This window comes from Marmota marmota, unplaced genomic scaffold (assembly GCF_001458135.2).
Source record: "Marmota marmota marmota unplaced genomic scaffold, marMar, whole genome shotgun sequence".
Classification (NCBI taxonomy): Eukaryota; Metazoa; Chordata; class Mammalia; order Rodentia; family Sciuridae; genus Marmota; species Marmota marmota.
The window spans coordinates 60,554,407-60,577,956 of NW_025999900.1; the positions used below are offsets into that span (position 1 = coordinate 60,554,407).

The window sequence follows — 23,550 nt, forward strand, 5'->3', positions numbered from 1 at the left end:
GCTTCTGTTTCCATTTTTCAATTCTACATTGTTATATTCTATGTATGTACTTTTGATTTGAAGTGAGTTAAATGAGTTGCCTTTTTTAATTACCATGAAAGAGGAACACCAAGAGAGGATATTAGTAAAACTACACAGATCTACATGAGAACCTAGACATTAAAACCTTCATTTTGCTGGGTATGGTGGCACATGCTTATAATCCCACCCTCTCAGAAGGTAAAGGCAGGAGAATTACTTACAAGTTCAAATTCAGCCTGTGCAACAGAGCAAGACCCCATCTTAAAACAGGCACAATGGTATACACCTGTAATCCCAGGAATTTGGCAGGAGGATTACAAATTCAGGCCAGCCTCGGCAACTTAGACCCTGTCTCAAAAAATAAAAACAGGTGGGGATGTAGCTTAGCGATAAAGCAGTTCCATTTCCAGTACAAAACAAAACAGTTTAAAGGATTTAGGCAGACATGAAGTCTGTCGCTCCTAAAATAAAAAAATGGGGGGGGGGGGGGGTCGGTAGCTTCTAGACAAATAATTCTTAACGAATGAATTTTTTAAAAAGAAGAAAAAAGAAAGGGCAAAAAAAATACACATCTCTCACTTGAAAACTATTTTAAAAAACAAAAAAACTGAAAGATATTCAACCAATTAAGAATATCAGAAAGGAAAATTTTAAATAATCCGACCATTTCACCTAATAATTTTGTGATTTTAAATACTGGGACTTTGGGGCTCTATCCCATTCTCTTGGAGAATATGTGGATGAAATATTGGTAACAAAACTTGACAGATTTTAACTCTTGAACTGATTGTAGCAATCTGGTGTGGGGAAATGATCAACAAATGATGTTTGTTTAATGAAAAATTGGCAAGACTCTAAAGAGCAGTGTGTTATGCTACATCCTTCTGATGAAAAATACAGTGATTTAAAATTATGCAAGATGGCAGTAAGGGGAGATTACGTTGCACTAAAATATAGGAGCTTCATACTAAAATAATGTTCTGAAATGTTAATGGTCACCACTCTGTGGTAAGTTAGGTAATTCTCATTCTCTTTATACCTTTTCTCATTTTCTACATTAAGGGAGACACACAGGGTGGAGGTCAGTGCTTCAGCACATGTTCAGCATGCATGAGGCCCTGGGTTCAAATTCCAAAACCAAAAATAAAAAGGCAGCAGAGGCAGGCGTGCGACCGGCACAGGGTTTCTATGTGCTGTGGGGCAGTGTGATGGGGAAGAGTGGCACCTCATTTTCTGTAGTGACGCTCCTGCCTTTGCCTAGGTTCCAGAATCAGCTGTTACACTTCCCACACAGCTCATTAGCTAGTGCTGTACTGACTGTTGGCTTCTCCGTTTCGCTGCGCTATTCTCTCTCCAGCATTCAGAAACAAAATGTCATGGGCGCACCCTTGTAATCTCAGCCACCTGGGAGGTTGAGGCAATTAGATGGCAAGTTCAAGGCCAGCCTCAGTAACTTAGTGAGATCCTGTTTCCGTAACAGAGCTGAAGATGTAGCTCAGTGGTAGAGTACTCCTGGGTAAGGCTCTGGGTACAATCCCCAATGTCATGAATGAATGAATGAATGAATGGTACTGTCAGCCTGTTCCCTCTTAGATCCTGAGGTGTGCCACACTGACTTAAGAAATTTCTAAACACTTATTTTAGGAATGGCATAGCTGAGAGGAACCTGCTCAGCAGCCTAGCCTAGCCTACAGTTAGATCAAAACAAGTCTGACACAGAGCATGGTGGTGCACACCTGTAAATCTTAGCATCTCAGGAGGCTGAAGCAGGAGGATCTGAGTTCAAAACCAACCTTAGCAACTTAATAAGGGCCTAAGCAACTCAACGAGACCCTGTTTCAAAAAAATTTTAAAAGGGATTGGGATGTGACTCAGTGTTGAAGCATTCCTGGGTTCAATCCCCAGCTCACCACCCCCCAAAAAAGGTCTGCTCATACAGTAACATAAAAGCCATCACATGAACTTCGTGATTATGTGTAGGCTGATTTAGAAAGAGGGAAAAAATAAAGACATCAGTTGGTATAACAGAAGTAATCAATAGACTTCTACCAATATAAATATAAAATAATCTGGAAGCCATCAGCATTGTAACTACAGAGCTAGTTCATTTGCCATTATCTGGAGTGTAAACAGTAAGAATGAAACAAAGGTAAGTTAGGTTATTTCATTGTAGTTACCTAGCTGAAATACTTCCAAAGTATTTACCTGCCTAACTATATCAATAAGGAAAGCAAAGACAAATGAACACCTTGAAAATGAGGAATCAGGTGAACATTAGAATATTCGAGCCAACAAGTCCTTTGAAAGAATGCTGAATCATATCTACCCCATCAGCTTTGGCACCAGTCTTGCATGAGTGCCTTTGCATTTAAATTGACAGCACTTTTTTGTGCCTTGAGCAAATTGTTCCCAACTTTGCAAAAATTCAAACAGAAGAAGTTTTAATGAGGCTCACACATATTTTTTTTAAATAGGCTGTAATCCTATCAGCTCGGGAGGCTGAGACAGGAGGATCGCTGGTTTAAAGCCAGCCTCAGCAATGGCGAGGCATTAAGCAAAGCAGTAAGACCCTATCCCTAAATAAGATACAAAATAGTGCTGGGGATGTGACTCAGTGGTTGAGTGCCCCGTAGTTCAATCCCGTGTGTGTATGTGTGTGTGTGTGTGTGTGTGTGTGTGTGTTTTCACACAAAAAGGGGGGGTTTGAGGCAAAAATGGAATGCACTTATCTGGGGGCAGGGGATAGAACCCTGGGCCTCATACATGTTAAGGCAAGTGCTGTACCACTGAACTAGAACTCTAAAAAGGTGAAACAGGTTTCCATTCCTGAAAGTTTTCAGCCTGCCAAAAACAAGCAGTAATTTCACCTATGGAGACCACTTTAGAAAATGTGTTGTCTTATTTAATCCAAACAGTCCTATTAGGCTGGAGGTATTACTCCTGTTTAAAAGCCAATTGAACAACCTGGGGGAAGTTAAAAGATTGGACCCAATGGTCCTCAAATGGCTTCACTGGAACTCAAACATCTCCTGAGTCCCTAACAGCCCAGAGTCTCCAAACTGTTTGGAGGTTCTGGGCCACAGCCATTTGTTTCAAAGCAATCAGTATTAAAAATGTGGAGGGATGGGTATGTAGCTCAGTGGTAAAGGACTTGCTTAGCATTCCTGGGGCCAAGTTCAATCCTCAGCACTGGGGAAAAAAAAAAAAAAAAAGCAGCAGCCATAGGGGGAAATAAAACGCTGTATATGTGGAACACTTACATTTAACAAATTAACGTTTTTAAATATTTTGATACAATCGGGCTATTTGTTCTAAAATAACTACAGAATATATTCATAGTCCAGCACAACCTTTGAGGTCCACTAATAAGTTTTTTTTTTTTTTTAATTTAATTTAGCAAATTCTACGGGTAATCTCATTTGGAAAGAAGGTCAAGCGTGTAAATTTCATCCGTTTGTGAACGTGAGTGAACCCTGGGCACCACATGGCCTCTAGTGGCCCTCCTCCTCACCCTCAGAAGCCTTCTGGGAACAACCCCTAAGCCGTGAGTCCTGTGGACCAGACCGCGGGAGGCTGCGCGGAGGAGACCGCCCACGCCGTAGTTCCGGGGTCCTGGCCCCCAAGCCCCGAGGCAACCGCTTCTCTTCCCAGTAGAGGACTTAGTCGCGTCGCCCCGGAGACCGTTCCACAGGAGAAGGAACGCCCGAGGCTCAGCTGGGTTCAGGGGATGATCCTTTCGTCAGGGTCATCATATCAATATTTTTGGTCAAGTGGAAAGAAATGAAAGGGAACAGAGATCACCTGGCCCCGTGTGACAGACGCTGAATGAGGCTCCAAAAGGAGACGCCTCGGCCAGAGGGCACGCGGTGGGTCGTACGGTAAAATGAGACCAGAAAGCGCTCACTTGGGACCCCAAACTGCAGCCCACAAACCGACCGGGCACCCGAAACCCGAGGCGGGAACCCGGCACTCCCGCCGTGCCCCCGCCAGCGCCCGAGCCACGCCCCGCCCCGCCCCCTCCCGGGACTCCCCGCCCCTCGGAACACGCCTCCTCCAGGAAATGCCCCGCCCAGCGCCCAAGACACGCCACTCCTCCTCCGAGACACCCTGGCCTGAGCGATACGCCCCCTCCCGGAAATGCCCCACCCAGCGCCAGAGCCACGCCCCGGGCCAGCACGCTCCACCCACCGCCCAAGCCACGCCCCCAAAGAGCCCGACTGGAACGGCCTCCCGGGACCCGCCTCCTTAGCAACCGAGAGACTCTTTCACCTTAGCAACCAGCGAAGCTCCCACCATGGCTGAAGACGAATTTGCTGCCCCTCCGGAGAAAGTTATCCGGGTCCAGAGGGTGTTTATAAACCTGCTGGACACCTACAGCAGCAGGAACATCGGGAAGGTGAGCCGCCGCGGCGCAGAGCCGGACCCCTGCCCACGCCGCCGGGTACCAGGCCCCCACCCGCTTCCCCTGAGGAAGTCCCACGTCCTGGCCACCGCCAATACCCCTGGGCCCCGGTTCGCAACCAAGCTAGACGTGGGCTCCCAGCTGGAAACACAAGTGTTTGGAGATCACAGGTCCAATCCTGCTTCCTCCCTGGGAACTGAGGACAAACTGAGGCTCAGAGGGAGAAATGGACTTGTCCAGGTTCATGTAGAGAATTCGGGGCAGGACCTAGCCTCCTGACCGAGTCTCCTCCCTCCTAACGAGGTTGTCTCTCTATGCTGCCACTGCATCTGAAGCAGGCATGTGATGGAAAAGTTAAGTTCATGAAGCATTTTTTATTAGTCCGGCTCTTTTGTGAGCGTGTTATGTAACAGGGACTCTTTGGGCTGGAGTACCTCCATCTTTTGTTCTGGAAAATGAAGATATTCAAAAGGAAAACCTAGGGGCCCTTCATCTTAAGTTGCTGAAACCAGAAAGTCATGAATCTGTCATTCCCCTTGGTAGGACCCTTTGATCTTAATTGTGCCCTCTGGAGTGACACAGAAATCTAACCTCACCCTGGGAACCTCTAAAGCTAATGATTTCAGATTCAAACAAGACAAAACTGCCTAAAATAGGATGCAGCTCTAGTACCAAGTGTCTGCACTGGTTTCCTAGGGCTGTGATAACAAATTACCACAAACTAGATGACTTCAAACAAGAGACTCTATCATCTCACATTTCTTGAAGGGAAGTGCAACATCAAGGTGTCAGCAGGGCTCCTTGCTTCTAGAACCTCTGCAGGGAGGGGATCTATGCCACCTTTCTCTCCTGGATTGTCTGGGAGCCTGCAATCCTTGACATCTCTTAGCTGACAGACCCGTTGCCCCCATCTCTGCCTCATTTCTCACATGGTGTCCTCTGAGTCTCTGTACCCTAATTTCTTCTGATAAGGACAACAGTCATGGCATTAGGGTCCATCCTAATCCAGTATGGATTTATTTTGACTACATCTGCAAAGACCCTATTTGCAAAGTACACTACGTTAGAGATTGCAGGAGAACAGGAATTTGGAAAGACCATTCTACTGCATTCATGAGTCAAAAACAGAGATTTAGCTACATAATTTATATGTAAAATTTGCATATTTTATAGTATGTAATTATACATGTAAACCATGTGTATGATATATACCTACTATAAGGGATTCAAAACACATGATACATCTTCCAAATTAACAGCAAAGGGGGGCAATAAGGGGCAAGGACACAAGCAAACTAAAACAGTACAATAAAAATTTTCAAAGAAGGGGAGTATTAAAAGGACAGATATAGCTGAGTGCTGTGACACATACCTGTAATCTTGGCTAACTGGGATGCTGAGGCAGGAGGATCACAAATTGAAGGCTAACCTTGGCAACTTAGCAAGACCCTATCTCCAAATAAAAAAATAAAAATTTGAAAAGGCTGAAGATGTAATTTAGGGGTAGAATGCCCCTGGATTCAACCCCTAGTACCTCAAAAAAAAAAAGGCAAATATAAGTTGAGGGCATAACTTAGTGTTAAAGCAGGGCTTAGCATGCATAATACCCGAGGTTCCATCCCCAGTGCACATGCACACACATAAACATGTTCCCTCTCTCTTTCTCTTTTTTTTTCTCTCAGAAATCTTATTTGTGTTTTTCAAAAAGATAGATATGGAGAATATGGATGGATGGATAGGTAGATAGGCACAGAAAATGTCTCAAAGGCTATACAAGAAACTCAACTATGATCCCTTCTGTTGGATGGGATTCATGCATTCATCAGCACCTATGAAATGCCAGGTACTGTGCTGAGCCCAGAGAACTGGACAGTGAATAAGATTTAAAAAAAAAAAAAAAAGGCTACTTCCATCTGCCTCTGCTGGAAGAAGATAGTAAGTACTATTTTCAGTAAACAAGATAGTTCAATGTGTCCCGAGTACTCTGAAGGAAGAGAAGGTGAGATGACGGTGAGTGGGAAGAGCACCTAGTGGGAGCTCTCCTGAGAGCCGCCCAGGCCGGATGAGGGTCCAGCCAGGGAACTGCTCACAGGGCACAGAGAGGGCAATACCTTGGTGGGATGAAGTTAGAGTGTCTGATGTGCCATCTTCTCAAGATGGGCCCACAAGACTTTGGGCCCATAAAAGCATTTTAATTTATTTTAAAATCAGCAAATAAAAACCAAAAACAAATAAAATTTTATTGCCAGAGATTATGTTTAGCTTTATAGCATGCTGTCATAAAATATAATATTTAATATATTTTTATGGAGGAAGAGTCCCACAGAAGTCAGTCACAATGTGGCCCTTATCAGCTCCTGAGTGACGAACAGTCAGCACTCATAGGTATTTGTGGCCTAAACTAGTGAAGCAGGTTCAGGCACAGAGGGCTAGATGTGCAGGGCCTGGCTCGGCAGTTCGGTTTGTGTTCTGAATCCCATGGCAAGCCACTGGCATGTATAAAAAAGTCACATGACTGAGGTTAGGAATGAGGGAAGAAAAGCACTTTGACCTTTAGTTCATTCCTTTTGATGTTGACTGTGTTTTACAACATATAATAAAACCTCTGTGGTATGCAAAGATCTTTTTCAAAAGTTTTTCAATAGCAAAATTTTCTGATTAGTCCTTAATGAAGCAGGGCCTCTTTCAAATTCCAGGCAATTGCTGTTAATCTGTACTAAACAACATGGCAATGGAAATATGAAACACAAAAAAATAAATGGAGGCTGGGTGCAGTGGCACAGCCTGTAATCCCAGTGGCTCAGGAGGCTGAGGCCCCAGGATCACAAGTTCAAAGACAGCTTCAGCAATTTGGCAAGGCCTTGCCTCAAAATAAAAAGGGATGGGCATGTGGCTTAGTGGTAGAGCCCTTGCCCAGCTGGCAACCCACAACCCCTCTCTCAAGTCTCAGCACCTGAGCCGTCATCTTGGAAAAGTTACTTATTGCTGGGCATCAATTTCCTCATCTGCGACATGGGATAATAAAATTGATTATGTATGTTTGAGATACAATCGAAATGTATTTGGGACACTCTCTTCCAATAAGAGGTTGAAGCTAACAACCTGGCATGCCACCTCGCAGTGTTTATCAAAATAAATGAGGTGGGACTTGGGTTGGTGTTGTTAGTTTTCATTCCTCAGGTACAGCAATGTCATTATTATTTACATAGTTTAATATGTAAATTAAAGATTATCTACATCTAACAGGATATATATATATATATATATATATATATATATATATATATATATGGAACTCTGAAATGTTGGATAGGCTATCCCAAAGATAGGTTACACTTCAGTGTTACCATTGAAAGTGTAAATGCATACCATGTTTTGAAGACGTAGTATTAAAAAAAAAAGAACATGTCTCATTAATTGTTTTATGTTGATTATATATTAAATTGATAGTAGTTTGGATTTATTGGATTAAATAAAGCATTAATTAAATTAACTAATTTCATCTTACTTTTTTTTCTAAGTGCTGGGAGTTTGAACCCAGGGCCTCACACATGCTAGGCAAGTTAGTGCTCAACCTCTCAGCTACATCCCTCCCTAGCTCTCGTTACTTTTTTTTATGTGACTACTAAAAAACCCTTAAATGGCTCACATCCCATTTCTGTTTCAAGTGGACAAGACAAACATCTTCACTAGAGTCGGCTCTGGCTATTGCTGATGCAGGGAAGTTCCTTGGGTGGGTTATCCAGTTCTGCCAGAAAGCTTCTCATCCAGGAAGTGGGCAATCAGCAGTACCCCTAGGCGGGGTCTTTGTGGGCAGGAAGTGCACTGAGATGACAGTCTGCCGAGCACCAGCTTGGCCCTGGTGGCACCCAGCAAGCCCATGGGAAAGACTGGTGTTTGGAACTGCCAGGCATGGACTCTCCTTGCGCTCATGTGCACTCAGAGTTTGGGAATGTGTTTTCCTGCAGTACCTGTCTAACTGCGTCGTTGGGGCATCCCTGGAAGAAATTACAGAGGAAGAAGAAGAGGAAGATGAAAGGCCAGCTGCCCGGGAAGCCTCATCTTTCAGGCTGAAGGAGGGCACGTTCCAGATCGTGGGCACGCTCTCCCAGCCCGAGAGCCCGGGGCCCAACTTTGCGGTGGAAACGTACTCAGTGAGTCAGGGGGCTTTCTCCGTTTCTCAGGGAAGGTCCCCTCCCAGTGCCTCCTTGAGTGTGGCTGCTCTGGGCTTCCCCTTCCCTGTCGCTGCAGGTGCAGGGTGTGCGGCAGCACGATGGTGGCAGGGCTTTTTCGTGAAGTGGCTGAAATTTTTGCCTGAAAAAATAATTTAGATTAGACATTCTTGGAAAGGATGGATCTAATTTGGACTCTCAGGTGCCTAACATTCTTTTTATGCTGTGCTTAACCTAACTTCTGCCCACAACCACTCTGAACCATGGCGGCATGACCTTTGGTAACAAGCCACCCAGGAACCGTGGACCATGGTGTTGTGTCTTACTGTGAAACACTATCACCTCCACGCACACAGTCTACACAGCACTCACCCGAGACATCCGAATGCCGGCGAGAAGGGGGCCTCCTCTCCCAGGGGTCCCAGGGGACCCCTCCCACCCTGTCCCACCTGCTGCTCCCTGAACCCTACCGTACAGCCTTGAGCACACTGTCCCCAGACCACCTTCCTCCTCCTTCAACCAGCCAGCGCTAGTCATCCTTCAAGATTTAACCCATTACCCCATAAACTTGTACAATTATTATGTATCAATTAAAAATAAAACTTAAAAATGAATATTGTGCAGGCCACAGTGGCACATGTCTGTAATCCCAGCAACCTGGGATGCTGAGGCAGGAGGATTCCAAGTTTAAGGCCAGCCTGGGCAACTTACTTAGCAAGACCCTGTCTCAAAATAAAAAATAAAAAGGGATGGGGACATAGCTCAGGGGTGAAGTACCTCTGGATTTGATTCCAGCATGGCAAAAAAACAACAAAAACCACTGTAACTGCCGTCACATACTCACCCTCCAGCCAAGCTTGCCGGGTTTCTGTTCTCGAGACTAAGAGGCTCAGGGGTCGCTCCAGTTGAACTGGGCTAACTGGGCTGCACAAAATAACCACACAAGAGACACAATACCTTTTTCTTTGGGGTCGCTGTGACGGCTCCTCTGACCTTAAGGGTCCGCAGGAAGAGAGAGAGAGAGAGAGAAAGAGAGAGAGAGAGAGCACACACGTGCTGACCCCTTTTATTGAGGAGAAGCTATTTAAATGAGGCAAGGGGTCAGGTTTCAGGGGGCTGAGTCTATCTTCATGATGTCCACTGTCAGCAGGTTGACTGACACCTGGGTAGGCCACACCCAAGGGCACAGTAAGAGAAGGGGACACACACAAGGCACTTCCATGGAAGATTCTATCCTAAACAGGGCAAGGGGTTATATTACAAAGGAACAAGTGAGTGTAGCTCCATCCATGGGGCTGTAGCAAGACACACCCATGCACGACACTGAGACACCAACCCTCAAACCCAAGAAGGGTGGGGAAAGCTCTGCCACATTTCTGTGACTGAGCGCCTCAGCACCCAGCCAGGGAGTGTGACTCAGTCACAAGTAAGATTGGTCTCCCACACAAGCTAAAGGCCTCTGTCGCTGTGGGCTCCTAACCCACCTCGCCTCCCACAGCCCACTGGGCATGGTCCTCGGCCACCTTTGAGAGCTCCCAAGCCTCCCAGCTGGCACTCGCATGCATTCAGATCCCAGGGCTCTCGTGTGCCCCCAGATCTGACTCAGTGAATGTGCACGGAGCAGACCCGGGGTCCATAGATAGAGAGCTCACAGCCCAGCAGGAGCTCCACAGCAGACCAGGAGCTAGGTGCACCAGGGGCACACACAGCAGCACCCTGAGCACCTTGAAGGTCAAGGGGACAAGCTCTGGCCTGATCCACAGACAGGCAAATGCAGCTTCAGATCCCAGACAGTGAGGCCCCTCACTCCCCCTGACCTTCTGATCCAGGAGCCTCCTGGAGATGAGGCTGGGCCTCCAGACTGAGTCAGGCTTGCCAGGCAGATGAGGGGGAAAGAAACAACCCAGCACATCCTGCGCTTTCAACTAGAAAGAGCCAGTATAGCTAGTGCCCGGTTGTGGGGAGCCAGTGGGAAGAAGCAGAGTGACAGAGAAGGGAGGGGGAGTTGAGCATGGAAAACGTGGAGCTGGTCCGTGTTGTGAAAGGTGCCTCTATTTGGTCGGACACTGTGGCACATACTTGTAACCCCACAGCTCAGGTGGCTGAGGCAGGAAGGCAGGAAGATCGTGAGTTCAGAGCCAGCCTCAGGGGCTGGGGATGTGGCTCAAGGGTAGCGCGCTTGCCTGGCTTGCGTGTGACCCGGGTTCGATCCTCAGCACTACATACCAAAAAAAAAAAAAAGATGTTGTGTCTGCCGAAAACTAAAAAAAAAAAAAGAATATTAAAGCCAGCCTCAACAAAACTGAGGCGCTAAGCCTCTCAGTGAGACCCTGTTTTTAAATAAAATACAAAACAGGGCTGAGGATGTGTTCAGTAGTCAAGTGCCCCTGAGTTCAATTCCCAGTACCAAAAAAAAAAAAAAAAATGCCTCTATTTGGCAAATCACCTGCTGTTCCAAACTCTGCCAGTGAGCTCATATTTGCCCCTCCAACCCAACTCAAATGTCAGCTCCTATGAGACATAATCACATCTTTCTCAAGTTCATTGAATCTCAAATGTTCCTCTAAGCCCCTTTCACACACTTAGGATTGCCACGGGAAGCTATGCAGGTTGCGCACCATACAAGGATGATGCTTGGCTGAGGGAGTGAGTGGGGGGGCTGCAAAGCAGCCTGTTCTGCTGGCCACACTGTGCCCCAGATGAAGGCCTTCTTATAAGCATTCCAAGAGCAGGCTGCCATTTGCTTAGTTGAGTCCAGGTCTTTTATTTGCTAAAACTTTCCCCTAAAACGCACACACACACATGCACATACATGATGCCCTTAATATTAGCAACCATATGCATTTATAACCATTAATTATTTTGCCTCTATCCTAGGGCCAAAAGCAGAACCACAGATCTTTGTCAGGTGAACAAAGGGATTCAGGAATGTGGGTCAGGACAACAACTCTCTTGAAAGTGTACCTATTTGATCCTGGATAGGTCTGACCATATTTATTTGTTTATCTTTGGTACTGGGGATAAACCCAGGGTGCTTAGTAAGATCCTGTCTCAATGTAAAATATATAAAAGGTCTGCGGATATAGCTCAGTGGTCTGAGCTATATCTGCAGCCCTTTTTTATATATTTTTTTTTAATTTTTTATTGTTGGCTGTTCAAAACATTACATAGTTCTTGATATATCATATTTCACACTTTGATTCAAGTGGGTTATGAGCTCCCATTTTTACCCCAAATACAGATTGCAGAATCACATCAGTTACACATCCATTGATTTACATATTGCCATACTAGTGTCTGTTGTGTCCTGCTGCCTTTCCTATCCTCTACTATCCCCCCTCCCCTCCCCTCCCCTCGCCTCTTCTCTCTCTGCCCCCTCTACTGACATTCATTTGTCCCCCTTGTATTATTTTTCCCTTTCCCCTCACTTCCTCTTGTATCTACTTTTGTATAACTCTGAGGGTCTCCTTCCATTTCCATGCAATTTCCCTTCTCTTTCCCTTTCCCTCCCATCTCTCATCCCTATTTAATGTTAATCTTCTTCTCATGCTCTTCGACCATACTCTGTTCTTAGTTACTCTCCTTATATCAAAGAAGACATTTGGCATTTATTTTTTAGGGATTGGCTAGCAATGGAGCCACCATTTGACCCAGCTATTCCCCTTCTCGGTCTATTCTCTAAAGACCTAAAAAGAGCATGCTACAGGGACACTGCTACATCGATGTTCATAGCAGCACAATTCACAATAGCAAGACTGTGGAACCAACCTAGATGCCCTTCAATAGATGAATGGATAAAAAAAATGTGGCATTTATACACAATGGAGTATTACTCTGCATTAAAAAATGACAAAATCATAGAAATTACTTGGTATTTCAAGTGCTTTTGTTCAGCCTCATGGTGATACATTGAGTATCTTAAAGAAAGTAAACTTAAAGAAAGTAAAATTTTTATTTCAAGTCCAAAATAGCACTGTGTACAATATTGAGAATATTACTAACGGGTACTTATTATGATGAAACTGGCACTTGTTAAGATTTTTAACTCTTTCTCAAGAATAATCCTTTTTATACATTTTGGAGAAAATTCAATGAGGTACCTAGAGAATATTTTTTAAAATTTCAAATGCTGTAAAATATTTGAAAAATACTTCTAGAACTAAATTGATTGTAGCAATACTGAAATTAAGAGTAATATACTAGGATTACCAATATAAATAGTATTTTCCAGGTTTATATTTGATTGTCCCTGGTAATGTCATTTTGCAAATCCACTGCAAAATTCCAATGAGGAATCTATTTCAAGGCATTATCATCTCTTCCTCAAGTGACCTCAGTACCCTTCTGGCTTTTTCCAGACATCTGCTTTGTTCTCCTGAAATTCAGTATCTGCAGTCTTCTGAGCAATACTTCGTAATGTGTAATGTCCTCATGCTACTCATCTTTAATCACATATTTTTTGTATTGTCTTTGTCATTCAGTTTAATATCACTTACCTTGATTGCAAGGCCCTTAGTCTCTAACTCTCTGGCCAAAAACCATAGAAATATATATCCTTCCATACCTAATACCCACATTAATTTTGGCCAACTACACTTCACTTCTTTCAGATGCTTGAATAACTTGGGTTCCTTAGGATCTTTACACATATTCTATATTCTGCCCGTCATGTCTTGCATCTACCTATTTCATGTTCATCTGCTCTAGGATACTGAAAATTAATTTTATCAGGGTAGTCTTTTGGGAATTTCCAATCTGGAATATATTATCCTATTATAAGCTACGATTTCATAAACTTCTCCACTATGAACATTCATAATTAATTTTATGTTGATATTTGTTATGTACTCTACAAAAATAGTAAATTTGAATATTTATTTATCTCCATAATCTCAGTCACTGAAGTAGAGTAGAATATCAACAACAAAAAAGCAATATACCCAAATTTCAAGCTTGATTGAATCTGGACAAATTATCAACCATAGTATTAGTCAATCAGTCTGAGATTCGAGGAAGGAAGGAATAGTGTTTCAAGAGAGAAGTGAACTTCAAAGGAAGATTAATTGTTAATGGAGAAAACAAATGTATCCAAACAGTTTGCAAAATCAAGGAAATGAGAAAGGTGGTAGGGGTCACTGACAGGATCTAAGTTAATGGGAAAGATGGAGTCCAATGTTCCTGGAATGAAATCATATTTCAGCTTCAAACAATAAAATGTATTACAGGGCTTGCCTCTTACGTTTCTGTTCTTGTTGTGACTGGTTTTATAATTCCATTGCACTGATTAACATGTAGAAGTTAGCAGAATCAGCTGAGAGGAATGAAGTCAGCAAGAGGCTGGAGTGTGGCTTCTACACAAGTGGTCTTCAAGCTTTAGCATTTACAAGAGATTTGTGGAGGGATTATTAAAGCACAGGTCTCTGGACTCTGCCTTTAGAATTTTGATGTAGATTTGAAATGAGGCTAAAAATTGGCATGTTAAGAAAATTTCTAGGTCACACCTTATAAGCAATTTTCTAAATCAGAAAACCTGACGTTTGTTATTGACTGGACACACATATTTTCTGTAAAACTGAACACATTCTGCATGTTCCCTTCCTACTATACCTATTCTACACCTTCCTACTCTAATCCCTTAAAAAAGCAAGTGAACAAATGGAATAAGTTTATGACACTAATCATTTTACTTTGCAGATGAAGGCAACCTCAATATCCAGAATTGCATACTCCACAGTTGAATAGGATTATAGTCACAGGACATTTCTAGACTCATTTCTCTGAGTTTTAGCATGATGATGGAGGGAGAGATTTATAAAGTAACAATGCATTAGTGCTGTTAAATTGCTTTATTCTTGATATCTAGAGTGATGGTGATTTCAGTTTTTATTTTTTGCAAGATACTGCTGCATTGTCTAATTTGTATTAGAATTATTATTCTTTCTAGTATTCAAATCTTTTTCTAAACATGAAACCATTATTTTTAGTTATTTTTTCCAGTATTGAAAATAATTCATTTTATACTCCTGTTCTGTAGCTGAGATAAAAACTATAGCATGGGGGTGGATTGCATATTCATAATTATCTTTAAATAATATAAAAAATCTCCAAATTATTTTGTCCAAATGAGTCAAAAAGTCATATTGCACATACTTTCCATAAATATATCAGCATGGAAATTTTCAGATATTTCAGATTAGAAAAGGAACAGACTCAAGTATGTGTTTGCTTGGACAGAGTTAAAAATCCTGTTTACATATTACTTTTATGTATGCTGAGTAATGGGACTTTCTTTTCCTGAGATTTCTCACCCATTAAATGGCATGATAATATTATGTCACTGTAAGATGATATTTAGAATTAAACATTAAACTCTTATAAAATCTCTGGAACATAATTTGTATTCAAAACACTTATGGATCTTTATTAAAGTTTAATATTAATTTCATTCTACTGTTATTCATGATATTAATCTTTATCTTATTCTTTTTACCAGATTTTTTCTGCTGAAATCTTTTGAAGTTCAGCTCCTATTAGCATAACTAAAGTATATTGAATACTTACTAAATACCAAGAACTATGCAAAAATCATTCTTCACTATATATAATTTACTAGTCACAGAAATCCTGGGCTATAAATATTTCCATGTCAATTTGCACACGTAGGTAGTGAGATTTAGGAGATTCTTATATTATCAGACATTGAACAAGCATTTAATGTGCACTAAGAAGCAGGGAAAATGCTGGTTAGTAAACATGGACTCTAGGATTTTCAAAAGATAGATAGGCATTCTTTTCCTTATAACTGAAATTGTGTACAGTTCTGAGACTTAGAAAGGTGGAGCGGTGAAGGAAGATTAGGTAGGAAACCTCAGGACATAAGAAATAGTAGTGAGTTCTCTGAAAGTTCATTTCCACATGTCCAGATTTGGTGTTGGAGAAGTAGGCGAATTGGAAATGTAAACAAATCCTGGCAATAAAAAGACACAAGAAAATCTGTGTTAATCAAAGGGCCAGCATAGCAAGGCAGAAAATATTTTGATAATAAGTGCTCTAATCTAGCCAAGTATCCCCAAGAAAACTGTGACCCAATTTAAAACGGCCTCAGCAAAGGTCAAAAGAAAAGCTTAGATATCTACCCTTGTCCATCAAGATGAAAGCCCCTAAACTCCAACCTGTGTAGTGTGAGGCAAGGCTGAGGGAAGAACCAGGACTTCTATCCCTGCTGAGAGGTAATAAGGACACTAATCTCTCTGGTGTCAGTAGAAACATCTTAAAAAATCTGGAATTCCACCACCATTTGGCAGTAATGGGATAACCTTTCTCCCTGTGGACATGACACCAGGAGATTCCTAATGGCAAATCAGAACTGTCATTCCCACCTATTGGTAAAGAGACTACTGCCACCTATTGTCAATGTATGCCAAATTTGAGCTTGGCTTACTAGCAGTAATGAAGCAGTGACCCTTACCTTACCAAAGTTGTGTTAGAGGAGTCGTGCTCAAATGGAAGATGTAAATGTAACCTGAAGTCTCAGATTTCAATATAAATCACTCATCATATCAAAATCAAAAGAATATCAGGTTTAATAAGAAAAGTTAGTCAACAGATGTCAATGCCAAGATTACCACTTCCCTAAACAACACAGAGAAAAAAAATTGAATAAATAAATGCACAAAGTTTGGAACACATAGAGTCTATAATAAGAGGTCTAACTTTTCTTCATCAGAGTTTCCAAAGCAAAGCAGACGATGTGAAGGGTGGGGGTAGATGTTGCTGAAAAGTTATTCATGAAAACAATAGTTGAATATTTCCCAAATTTGGTAAAAGACTATCTACAAATTGAAAAATGTGACTTGACTCGCAAACAGAAAACAATCTACAGAAATGTATGCCAAAGCACACTATTATCAAACTTCTAACTGTGTAGAAAGATCTTGAAAACAGTCTGAGAGGAAAAAAAAAAGGCATTATCAACAGGAGCGAAATAACTCAGATGACAGTGACTTCTCATCAGAAACCATAGCAGACAGAAGGAAGGGCACAGTATCTTTCAAGAGCTAAAGAGAAGAACTGTCAACCTAGAATTCTATACCCACTGAAAATACCCACCAGGAAAGAAGCAGAATCAATACATGATGTGATTAATGAAGCAAGAGAATTTGTTGTTAGCAGGTCTACTCTAAAAGGATGGCCAGAATCATTTTCCTAAGCAGAAGAGAAAGAGTAGAAGAAATCTTGAAACCATAGGGATAAAGAAATAGGAGGAAAAGCAAATATACGGGGAAGATGTTTCTCTGCTTGAGAAATTGATAGCTGAAGTAAAAACTGTATTTTTCCAAGGTAGTTTTCTAATTATGTAGATGAAATATTGAAGACAATTATGACCGGGGGAGGTTGGGGGACATAAAAAGAGGTAAGAATATCATACTTGAACTGATAATATGTTAGCACCAGTGTATGGTGATAGGGTATGTACACTTAATGTAGAGCAATCACTGAATAATCAATACAAAGAGTTCCTATCAAAACACTACGGATAAGGCACAAAAGAAAACAATTCTTCATGAGTCCAATTATAAGAACCTTTCAAAATAGGTAGACTCATAGAAGGTGAAAGCATAATAATGCTATTCTATATACCAGTGAAAGGACTGTGAGGAGGGGAAATGGAGAGTTGTTCAATGGTTTCTGATGTTCTAAATGAATAATTTGTAGAGATCCACTGTAAAACACAGTGCTTATTGTTAATAATATAGTTTTATGAACATTAAAGATTGGATATTATATTAATCATTCTTACCATGAAGAAAAGAGAAAAGAAACATTGAGGGTCACTGGATATCTATTATTTTTATTGTGTTTGCAGTGTCATGGTGTTTGCATATGTACAAACTCTTTAATTTGGGATGCTTTAAATATGTACCATTCTAGTTTATCAATCATGTGTCAATAAATCTGTTAAAAACATTGTGGATAAGTCAAAATTGTTTTAAAATATATGTGTAACACATAAGATAGAAAAAACAAAAGCTAAGAAAAGTATCAGAGAACAAGCTGATTAGTGTTCAAACATATCAATAGTTACCTTACATAAAAATGCTCTAAATGAATCAAAAGTGATATTGCCAGAATAAAAAAAAAATTAGTTGTCTAATTATAGTAATTCCCCCTTATCCACAGCTGTGTCCTTCACAATTTCAGTTACTCATAGTCAGTGGTCACCTGGAAATATTAAATAAATGATTCAAATAAGCAATTCCTAAGTTTCTTTTTTAATTTTTATTGTTGGTTATTCAAAACATTACATAGTTCTTGACATATCATATTTCACACTTTGATTCAAGTGGGTTATGAACTCCCGTTTTTATCCCGTATACAGATTGCAACATCACATCGGTTACACATCCATTGATTTACATATTGCCATACTAGTGTCTGTTGTATTCTGCTGCCTTTCCTATCCTCTACTATCCCCCCTCCCCTCCCCTTCCCTCTCACCTTCTCTCTCTACCCCATCTACTGTAACTCATTTCTCTCCCTTGTTTTTTTTTTCCCTTTCCCCTCACTTCCTCTTGTATGTACTTTTGTATACCCATGAGGGTTTCCTTCCATTTCCATGCAATTTCCCTTCTCTCTCCCTTTCCCTCCCACCTCTCATCCCTGTTTAATGTTAATCTTCTTCTCATGCTCTTCCTCCCTACTCTGTTCTTAGTTACTCTCCTTATATCAAANGGGTCGCAGGCCCGCCTACCTTGCAGGAGTGATTGGAAGCTCTGTCCCGCCACGGGCCACTGGGCCTTTTCTGACATTTTTTATATTTTATATTGAGACACGATCTTGCTAAGTTACTTGGGGCTTCACTAATTTGCTGAGGCTGGACTCAAACTATCAGTCCTCCTGCATCAGCCTCCCAGGTAGCTGGGATTAAGCCACCATGCCCTGCTAGTTTCCATGTTTTTAAAATAGTCCCAACTATCAAGTGTAATAAGATACCTTACGTCCAGATTCTTTCCATCTTGAGGGTTCCCAATAATTCAAACCAATTACTCACAGCACTTTTAAGTGATTCCTGATACGTAGCTACTCAAATAATCTCGCATGGGGTTTGAGTCGCTTTTCAATGCTCACTCGTGGTCCTCCAACATGGTCTGAGCTGGGGTGGGAACGGCATGCAGAGGGAGGACCCGAGATCATTGCACCATTTTTAATCACCTGTTCCAGGCTGTTTCCTCAGACTTCTTTGTCATTTGAAAACTCCACACAGAAAGGAGCCAAATGTTCATGTTACATCCAAATCCTTCTGCAAATGTTTCCGTGGTACTTACTCCTCCAGGCAGCCTGATCTGGAAGTTGCCATCCTGTCTAAATATCAAGGTCATCGTGTTAGCCCTCTGCAAGAGACTGTCACTTCTCTTTCCAGACCATCTCCAGAGAAGACCTTCTCCTGCGCCTGCTGGAGTGTGACGTGGTCATTTACAACATCACTGAGAGCTCGCAGCAAGTGGAGGAGGCTGTGTGGGCAGTGTCCGGTCAGTGAGGGGCACTCTTACCTCAGCAGCTCATCTTTTATTGACCTTTTTTTTTTTTTTTTTGGAGCTACTGCGGATTGAACCCTGGGCTCAAGAATGCGTGGCAAGTGCTTTGACACTGAGCTCCACCCCTGGTCCCTGGTCTCTTATTTACACTTTATAGTTGTAAAGGGCATTATTTTTGTGCATCTTTCTTTGTCTAAGAGTCATCTAATGAACATTAGATAAATTAGGGCCATGGGAAAACTGACTTACCTAAAGTACGCAATCGGTGCTACTGACTATGTCTGTGGAGTTAGTTGTAAGCCAACTGCTCCGTGGGTGTAGGAAAAAGAAGCTGTAAACAGCATGTACGTGAATGGACTGGGTTCCAAAAAAGTTTATTTATAAAAACAGGCAGTAAATACTTTGCCAACGGCTTAATTCAATCAATAGCAAAACTATTTTTTGGCTAAATTAAGGAAATAGAATGGAACCTAGGAATGACTGTACATATTCAGGAAAATGATGGATTTGTGGAGCTTGGAATGTTCAATTTCTCACTTACAACTTTGTGCCTAGATTTTGTTCAGTGAGGCATAAATCAAAAACATGAGCGCTGTCATCTTTTGGAACAGAGCTTGCTTAAGCCCTACTCTCTGCATTGTGCCTCCTCTCTACATTGTGTCCCCTAGCAAATACTTACAGATGATATATTATTGTACCATCTGAAATAATAATTGGAGCTAATGGTTTTGAGCACTTATTTTGTGCTAGGTTTGAAAAATTGATTTTTCTTATAATGCATGCTTGTAATTTTCTTTAAATTTCTAACATTTTTTTTCTGAAATAAAATCTAGATGTTTTCAGAACTATAAAGCACAGTAGAGCTTAGAATAAAGCAACAATTCCCTGCATTTCCTTTCTACTCTGTCCCTACTTTCCCAAAGTGACTTCCTGCTCAAAGCCCTGGGTTCAATTCTCAGCACCTGGGGGGAAAAAAACAGCCTGTATGGATGGCCCTTTTGTTACTTAGTTTTCCATTGCTGTGCAAAATAGCTAAGAAAAACAATTTAAAGGCTTAGTTTGCTTCACAGTTTCAGAGGTTTCAGTCCAGGTTGGAGGCCCTGTTGCTTTGGGCCTGTGAGGAGGCCAGTGATAAGGTGGGTAGTGCCAGGGGAGCAGCTCACCTCATGGGGAAGCAGAGAGGAGGGGCCAAGATCCCTGTCAAGGACACGCCCTCAGGGACTGCTCCCTTCCACCCGTCCCCCACCCCCAGAGTTCCCACTGCCTCCCAAGGGTGCCATCAGCTGGGGACCAAGCCTTCAGCACTAAGCCTTTGGGGGACACTTGAGATCCAAACAGCAGCAGCCGTTGGGACAGATGTGCATCCTCCTCCCTTAGGACCTCTCCACAGCCTCAGGGGAATCCAATCACTTCTCAGACTTTGAGACTACTCCCGGCCATAAGCTGTAGATCATGGAGTGTGTTTCACAGGGTCTTCTTCATCCTGATTTACATAATTAAGAAAATTTTACTTCTCCTTTTGGAGGAAGAGCTTTGACTGAATCGCATTGTTTTTGAGCCACAGGGTGACTGTGTGCAGGAAAGTGTACTCAGGGACCCTTCCTCTCTTGGCAGTCGCCTGCGGGCTGTGGGGTTGGTGGGGCTGGGGGAACAGCAGTGGGGACTTTGTCACTTAACTCAGGCGCATTCTTAGATTTTGCTTTTCTTACAATAGATACATATAACTCTTAATAATGTTTTATTAACTTGGGTTTTAAATTTTCAGAATTCTCCTACCTCGCCTATCCCCTATAGGCAGGCAAGAGGACGTAGGAGAGCAGGGAAAATTATCAGAAATGAGAAGAAAACATTTACATATTTGCATAAATGGTGTGATCAGAAGGAGAACAAGCACATCATTTCAGACCTGCTGTAAATATCATAAATAGAAAGGGCCACCCAGTTAGAGGACCTCAAAGTGTGTCAAGTGTTCACAAAATAGGCCGATCGGAAGCACAGCCGAGAGGAAAGGTCAAAAGAGCAAAACGAGGTTGAAGAGACAATCTTTTTGTTATTAGAATAAAAATAGAAACTAAAATTAGCATTGGAACTTGGGATAAATATGTGAAACACAATGTCCTTAAGCTTGATTCATTAATACTTCCCCACGTTGGGGTGGGAAGCCACACGCCTTCTCCATTCAGGATGTCACCATGTCCTTGTTTTCCTAGCTCATTGTTTAGTGAATCACCTCATGAGACTGAACCTGTATCTTCTAGACCCTCTGACAACTCAAGTAGACCTCATTTTAAGGCTTACACCTTTTTTCTGGAAAATTTACAAGATGAAGACTATTTTAGTGGAATCGCTTGCTAGATGCATTCACGGAGGCGCAGTGCCTAAATGTGTGACAAAACCATGGCAGGCAGCAGTCACCCTTCCATCCATATCTGCAGGGGTGGGGGCATAGCCCAGCAGGCCACTGCCTGGATTGCACCGCCTGCCCCAACACTCCCCTCCATGATTCAGGGCAGACTGGGCCTCGGGTCCTGAATCTGTAAAACAGAGATGATATCAGGACCTGTCTCACAGGGTAAGAATCCAATAAACCTATGAACTGTCCCAATTCATGTCAGCCAGGATTATTCCCATCCCTCCCCCAAGTAAGGGAAAGCCCTGATGAGAGACAGTTCTGAGATCCCTAAACTTAATTACGAAGGGCAGAGGGGCAGGGGAGAGAGGAAGGGACTGCAGTCAGTTAGCAGCTACCTGCTCCACATTCCTGGCTGTATGTTCCACCCCTGGACCTGACCTCAGGTGCCACTGCTGCCTCCTGGGTACATATAAACTTTCTGGACTACCAGCCCCAACCAATCCAGAGGAGCAAGTTCTCCTTATGGACTGTCCTCCTATCCCCACTGGCATTCCTGGCCCCTCTTATCCAGCACCAGTGTGGCCTCCGTGTCAACAGCTTATGCTTTTCTTCCCCCGATGCTCACCGTAGTACGCTTGCTTGGCTCTTGGGTCAGGTGGAGACATTTCCAACTGCCACCCAGTGTTCAGCTTGCAGTAGCAGAACGTGTCCCAGGATCTGTTCCAGCTAGCTCCCGGAACAGTTCAATAAACCCTCAATTTCAGAACCTCAGTCTCAAGAGTTTGGGTTTAATAGCACACAGGTCCTGGGAAGGGGTTAAACTTTTGAGCTGAGCCCAGAAGGGATCAGACAATGGGAGGGAGGATTGGGGAGAAGACAGATGGGGATGGAAAGGTGAAACCTCAGAGGTGACCCCCCGCCCTGGAGCTAAATTGCTCGATGAGGAAGAAACTTCAAGCCCTCCCCCGCCCCAATATCTAATAGTAGGTGTGATTGCTAAAGCAAATTCTGCATGGGTCCAAATAACTGCTCTGCTTTTTGGTCCTGCAGCACTGAGTGAAGAAGTCAGCCATTTTGAAAAGAGAAAGGTATTTATTCTGCTCTCCACCGTGATGACTTGGGCACGATCCAAACCTCTGGACCCAGTAAGTAGAACTTCAGCTTTCCTTTAGGTAACCTTTCACCCCAAGGCCTTGCTGGCTACATATGGAAGGAGCTTTGTACAGTGAGCTGTGCTTTCTTACTCCTGGTGCAGGTGTGCAGCTGAATCTAGTGCTTCTAAGCCCATTTGGTTGGTTCTGCGGGACTCCATTGGTTTACAGGACACAGAGTCCACCATGAGGCCTGCGCAATGGTTTCATCAATGAGGTTCTTGGCATAAAAGTTAGCTAGAAGAGATCGAAATAAAACACACAGACTCAGTTACCTTATTTCTATTGCCAGGTCCGAGACGGCTCCCCTCTCTGGCTCCAACCTCTAACCGCCCAGCAGGGCAGCAAGGATTACTCAGGGCTAGCAGGAGAGAGAGAGAGAGAGAACACGCCAGGGAGTAGCCTTTTATTGGGGAACAAGAAATTCAGGGGATAATTCCATCCAATGAAGGTTGAGGGGGGACTGCACTCCAAGGTCAGGGTCAGTGATTGGGCCCCCGGGGTCAGTGGTCAGTCACACCCCCACACGGACGGGTTCTCTCATCAGGAAAGGGCCAGGAAAATTCCAACACAGCCAGAAGCCTCAGACCCTTAACGGGAGCCGCCCAGTCACGTGTCAGGATGGCTTCCCACAACAGAGGATTCTAAAATGCTACCTTGTCAGCTGTGGTCAGGCACTGCATAACGGTGTTTGGTCATGGAGGGACACATCTGTAGGGTGGTCCAATAAAGTTGTAATGGAGCAAGGACATTCCTGAGGTCCTGACACAAGGCGCTGCTCATGTGTTTGGGTGATACAGTGCAGACCAACCAACCTCATGAGCTGCCTGCTGTGGAGAAGTGTAGCACCTAGTGCATGGTTCTCGATAATCAAGACCATGCTACTGGTTTATGCATTTCCTGTGCTGCCACAGTC

The 23,550-nt window shown here is 42.9% G+C and overlaps 1 protein-coding gene across 2 annotated transcripts in view; it reads left to right on the forward strand.

Moving 5' to 3' along the window:
- The first annotated feature begins 4,257 nt into the window (after nt 1-4,257).
- The window catches only part of Ak7 (adenylate kinase 7), a 70,685-nt gene continuing 51,392 nt past the window's right edge, over nt 4,258-23,550 (forward strand). The window contains exons 1-4 of one of the 2 annotated variants that reach the window (XM_015495403.2): nt 4,258-4,417; nt 8,392-8,577; nt 19,016-19,124; nt 22,534-22,628. In XM_015495403.2, the coding sequence (XP_015350889.1) occupies nt 4,316-4,417; nt 8,392-8,577; nt 19,016-19,124; nt 22,534-22,628 (492 nt within the window). In that variant the 5' untranslated portion in view covers nt 4,258-4,315. Of the gene's footprint in view, nt 4,418-6,109; nt 6,434-8,391; nt 8,578-19,015; nt 19,125-22,533; nt 22,629-23,550 lie in introns of those variants that run through there. The other variant, XM_048799304.1, reaches the window with a different exon arrangement.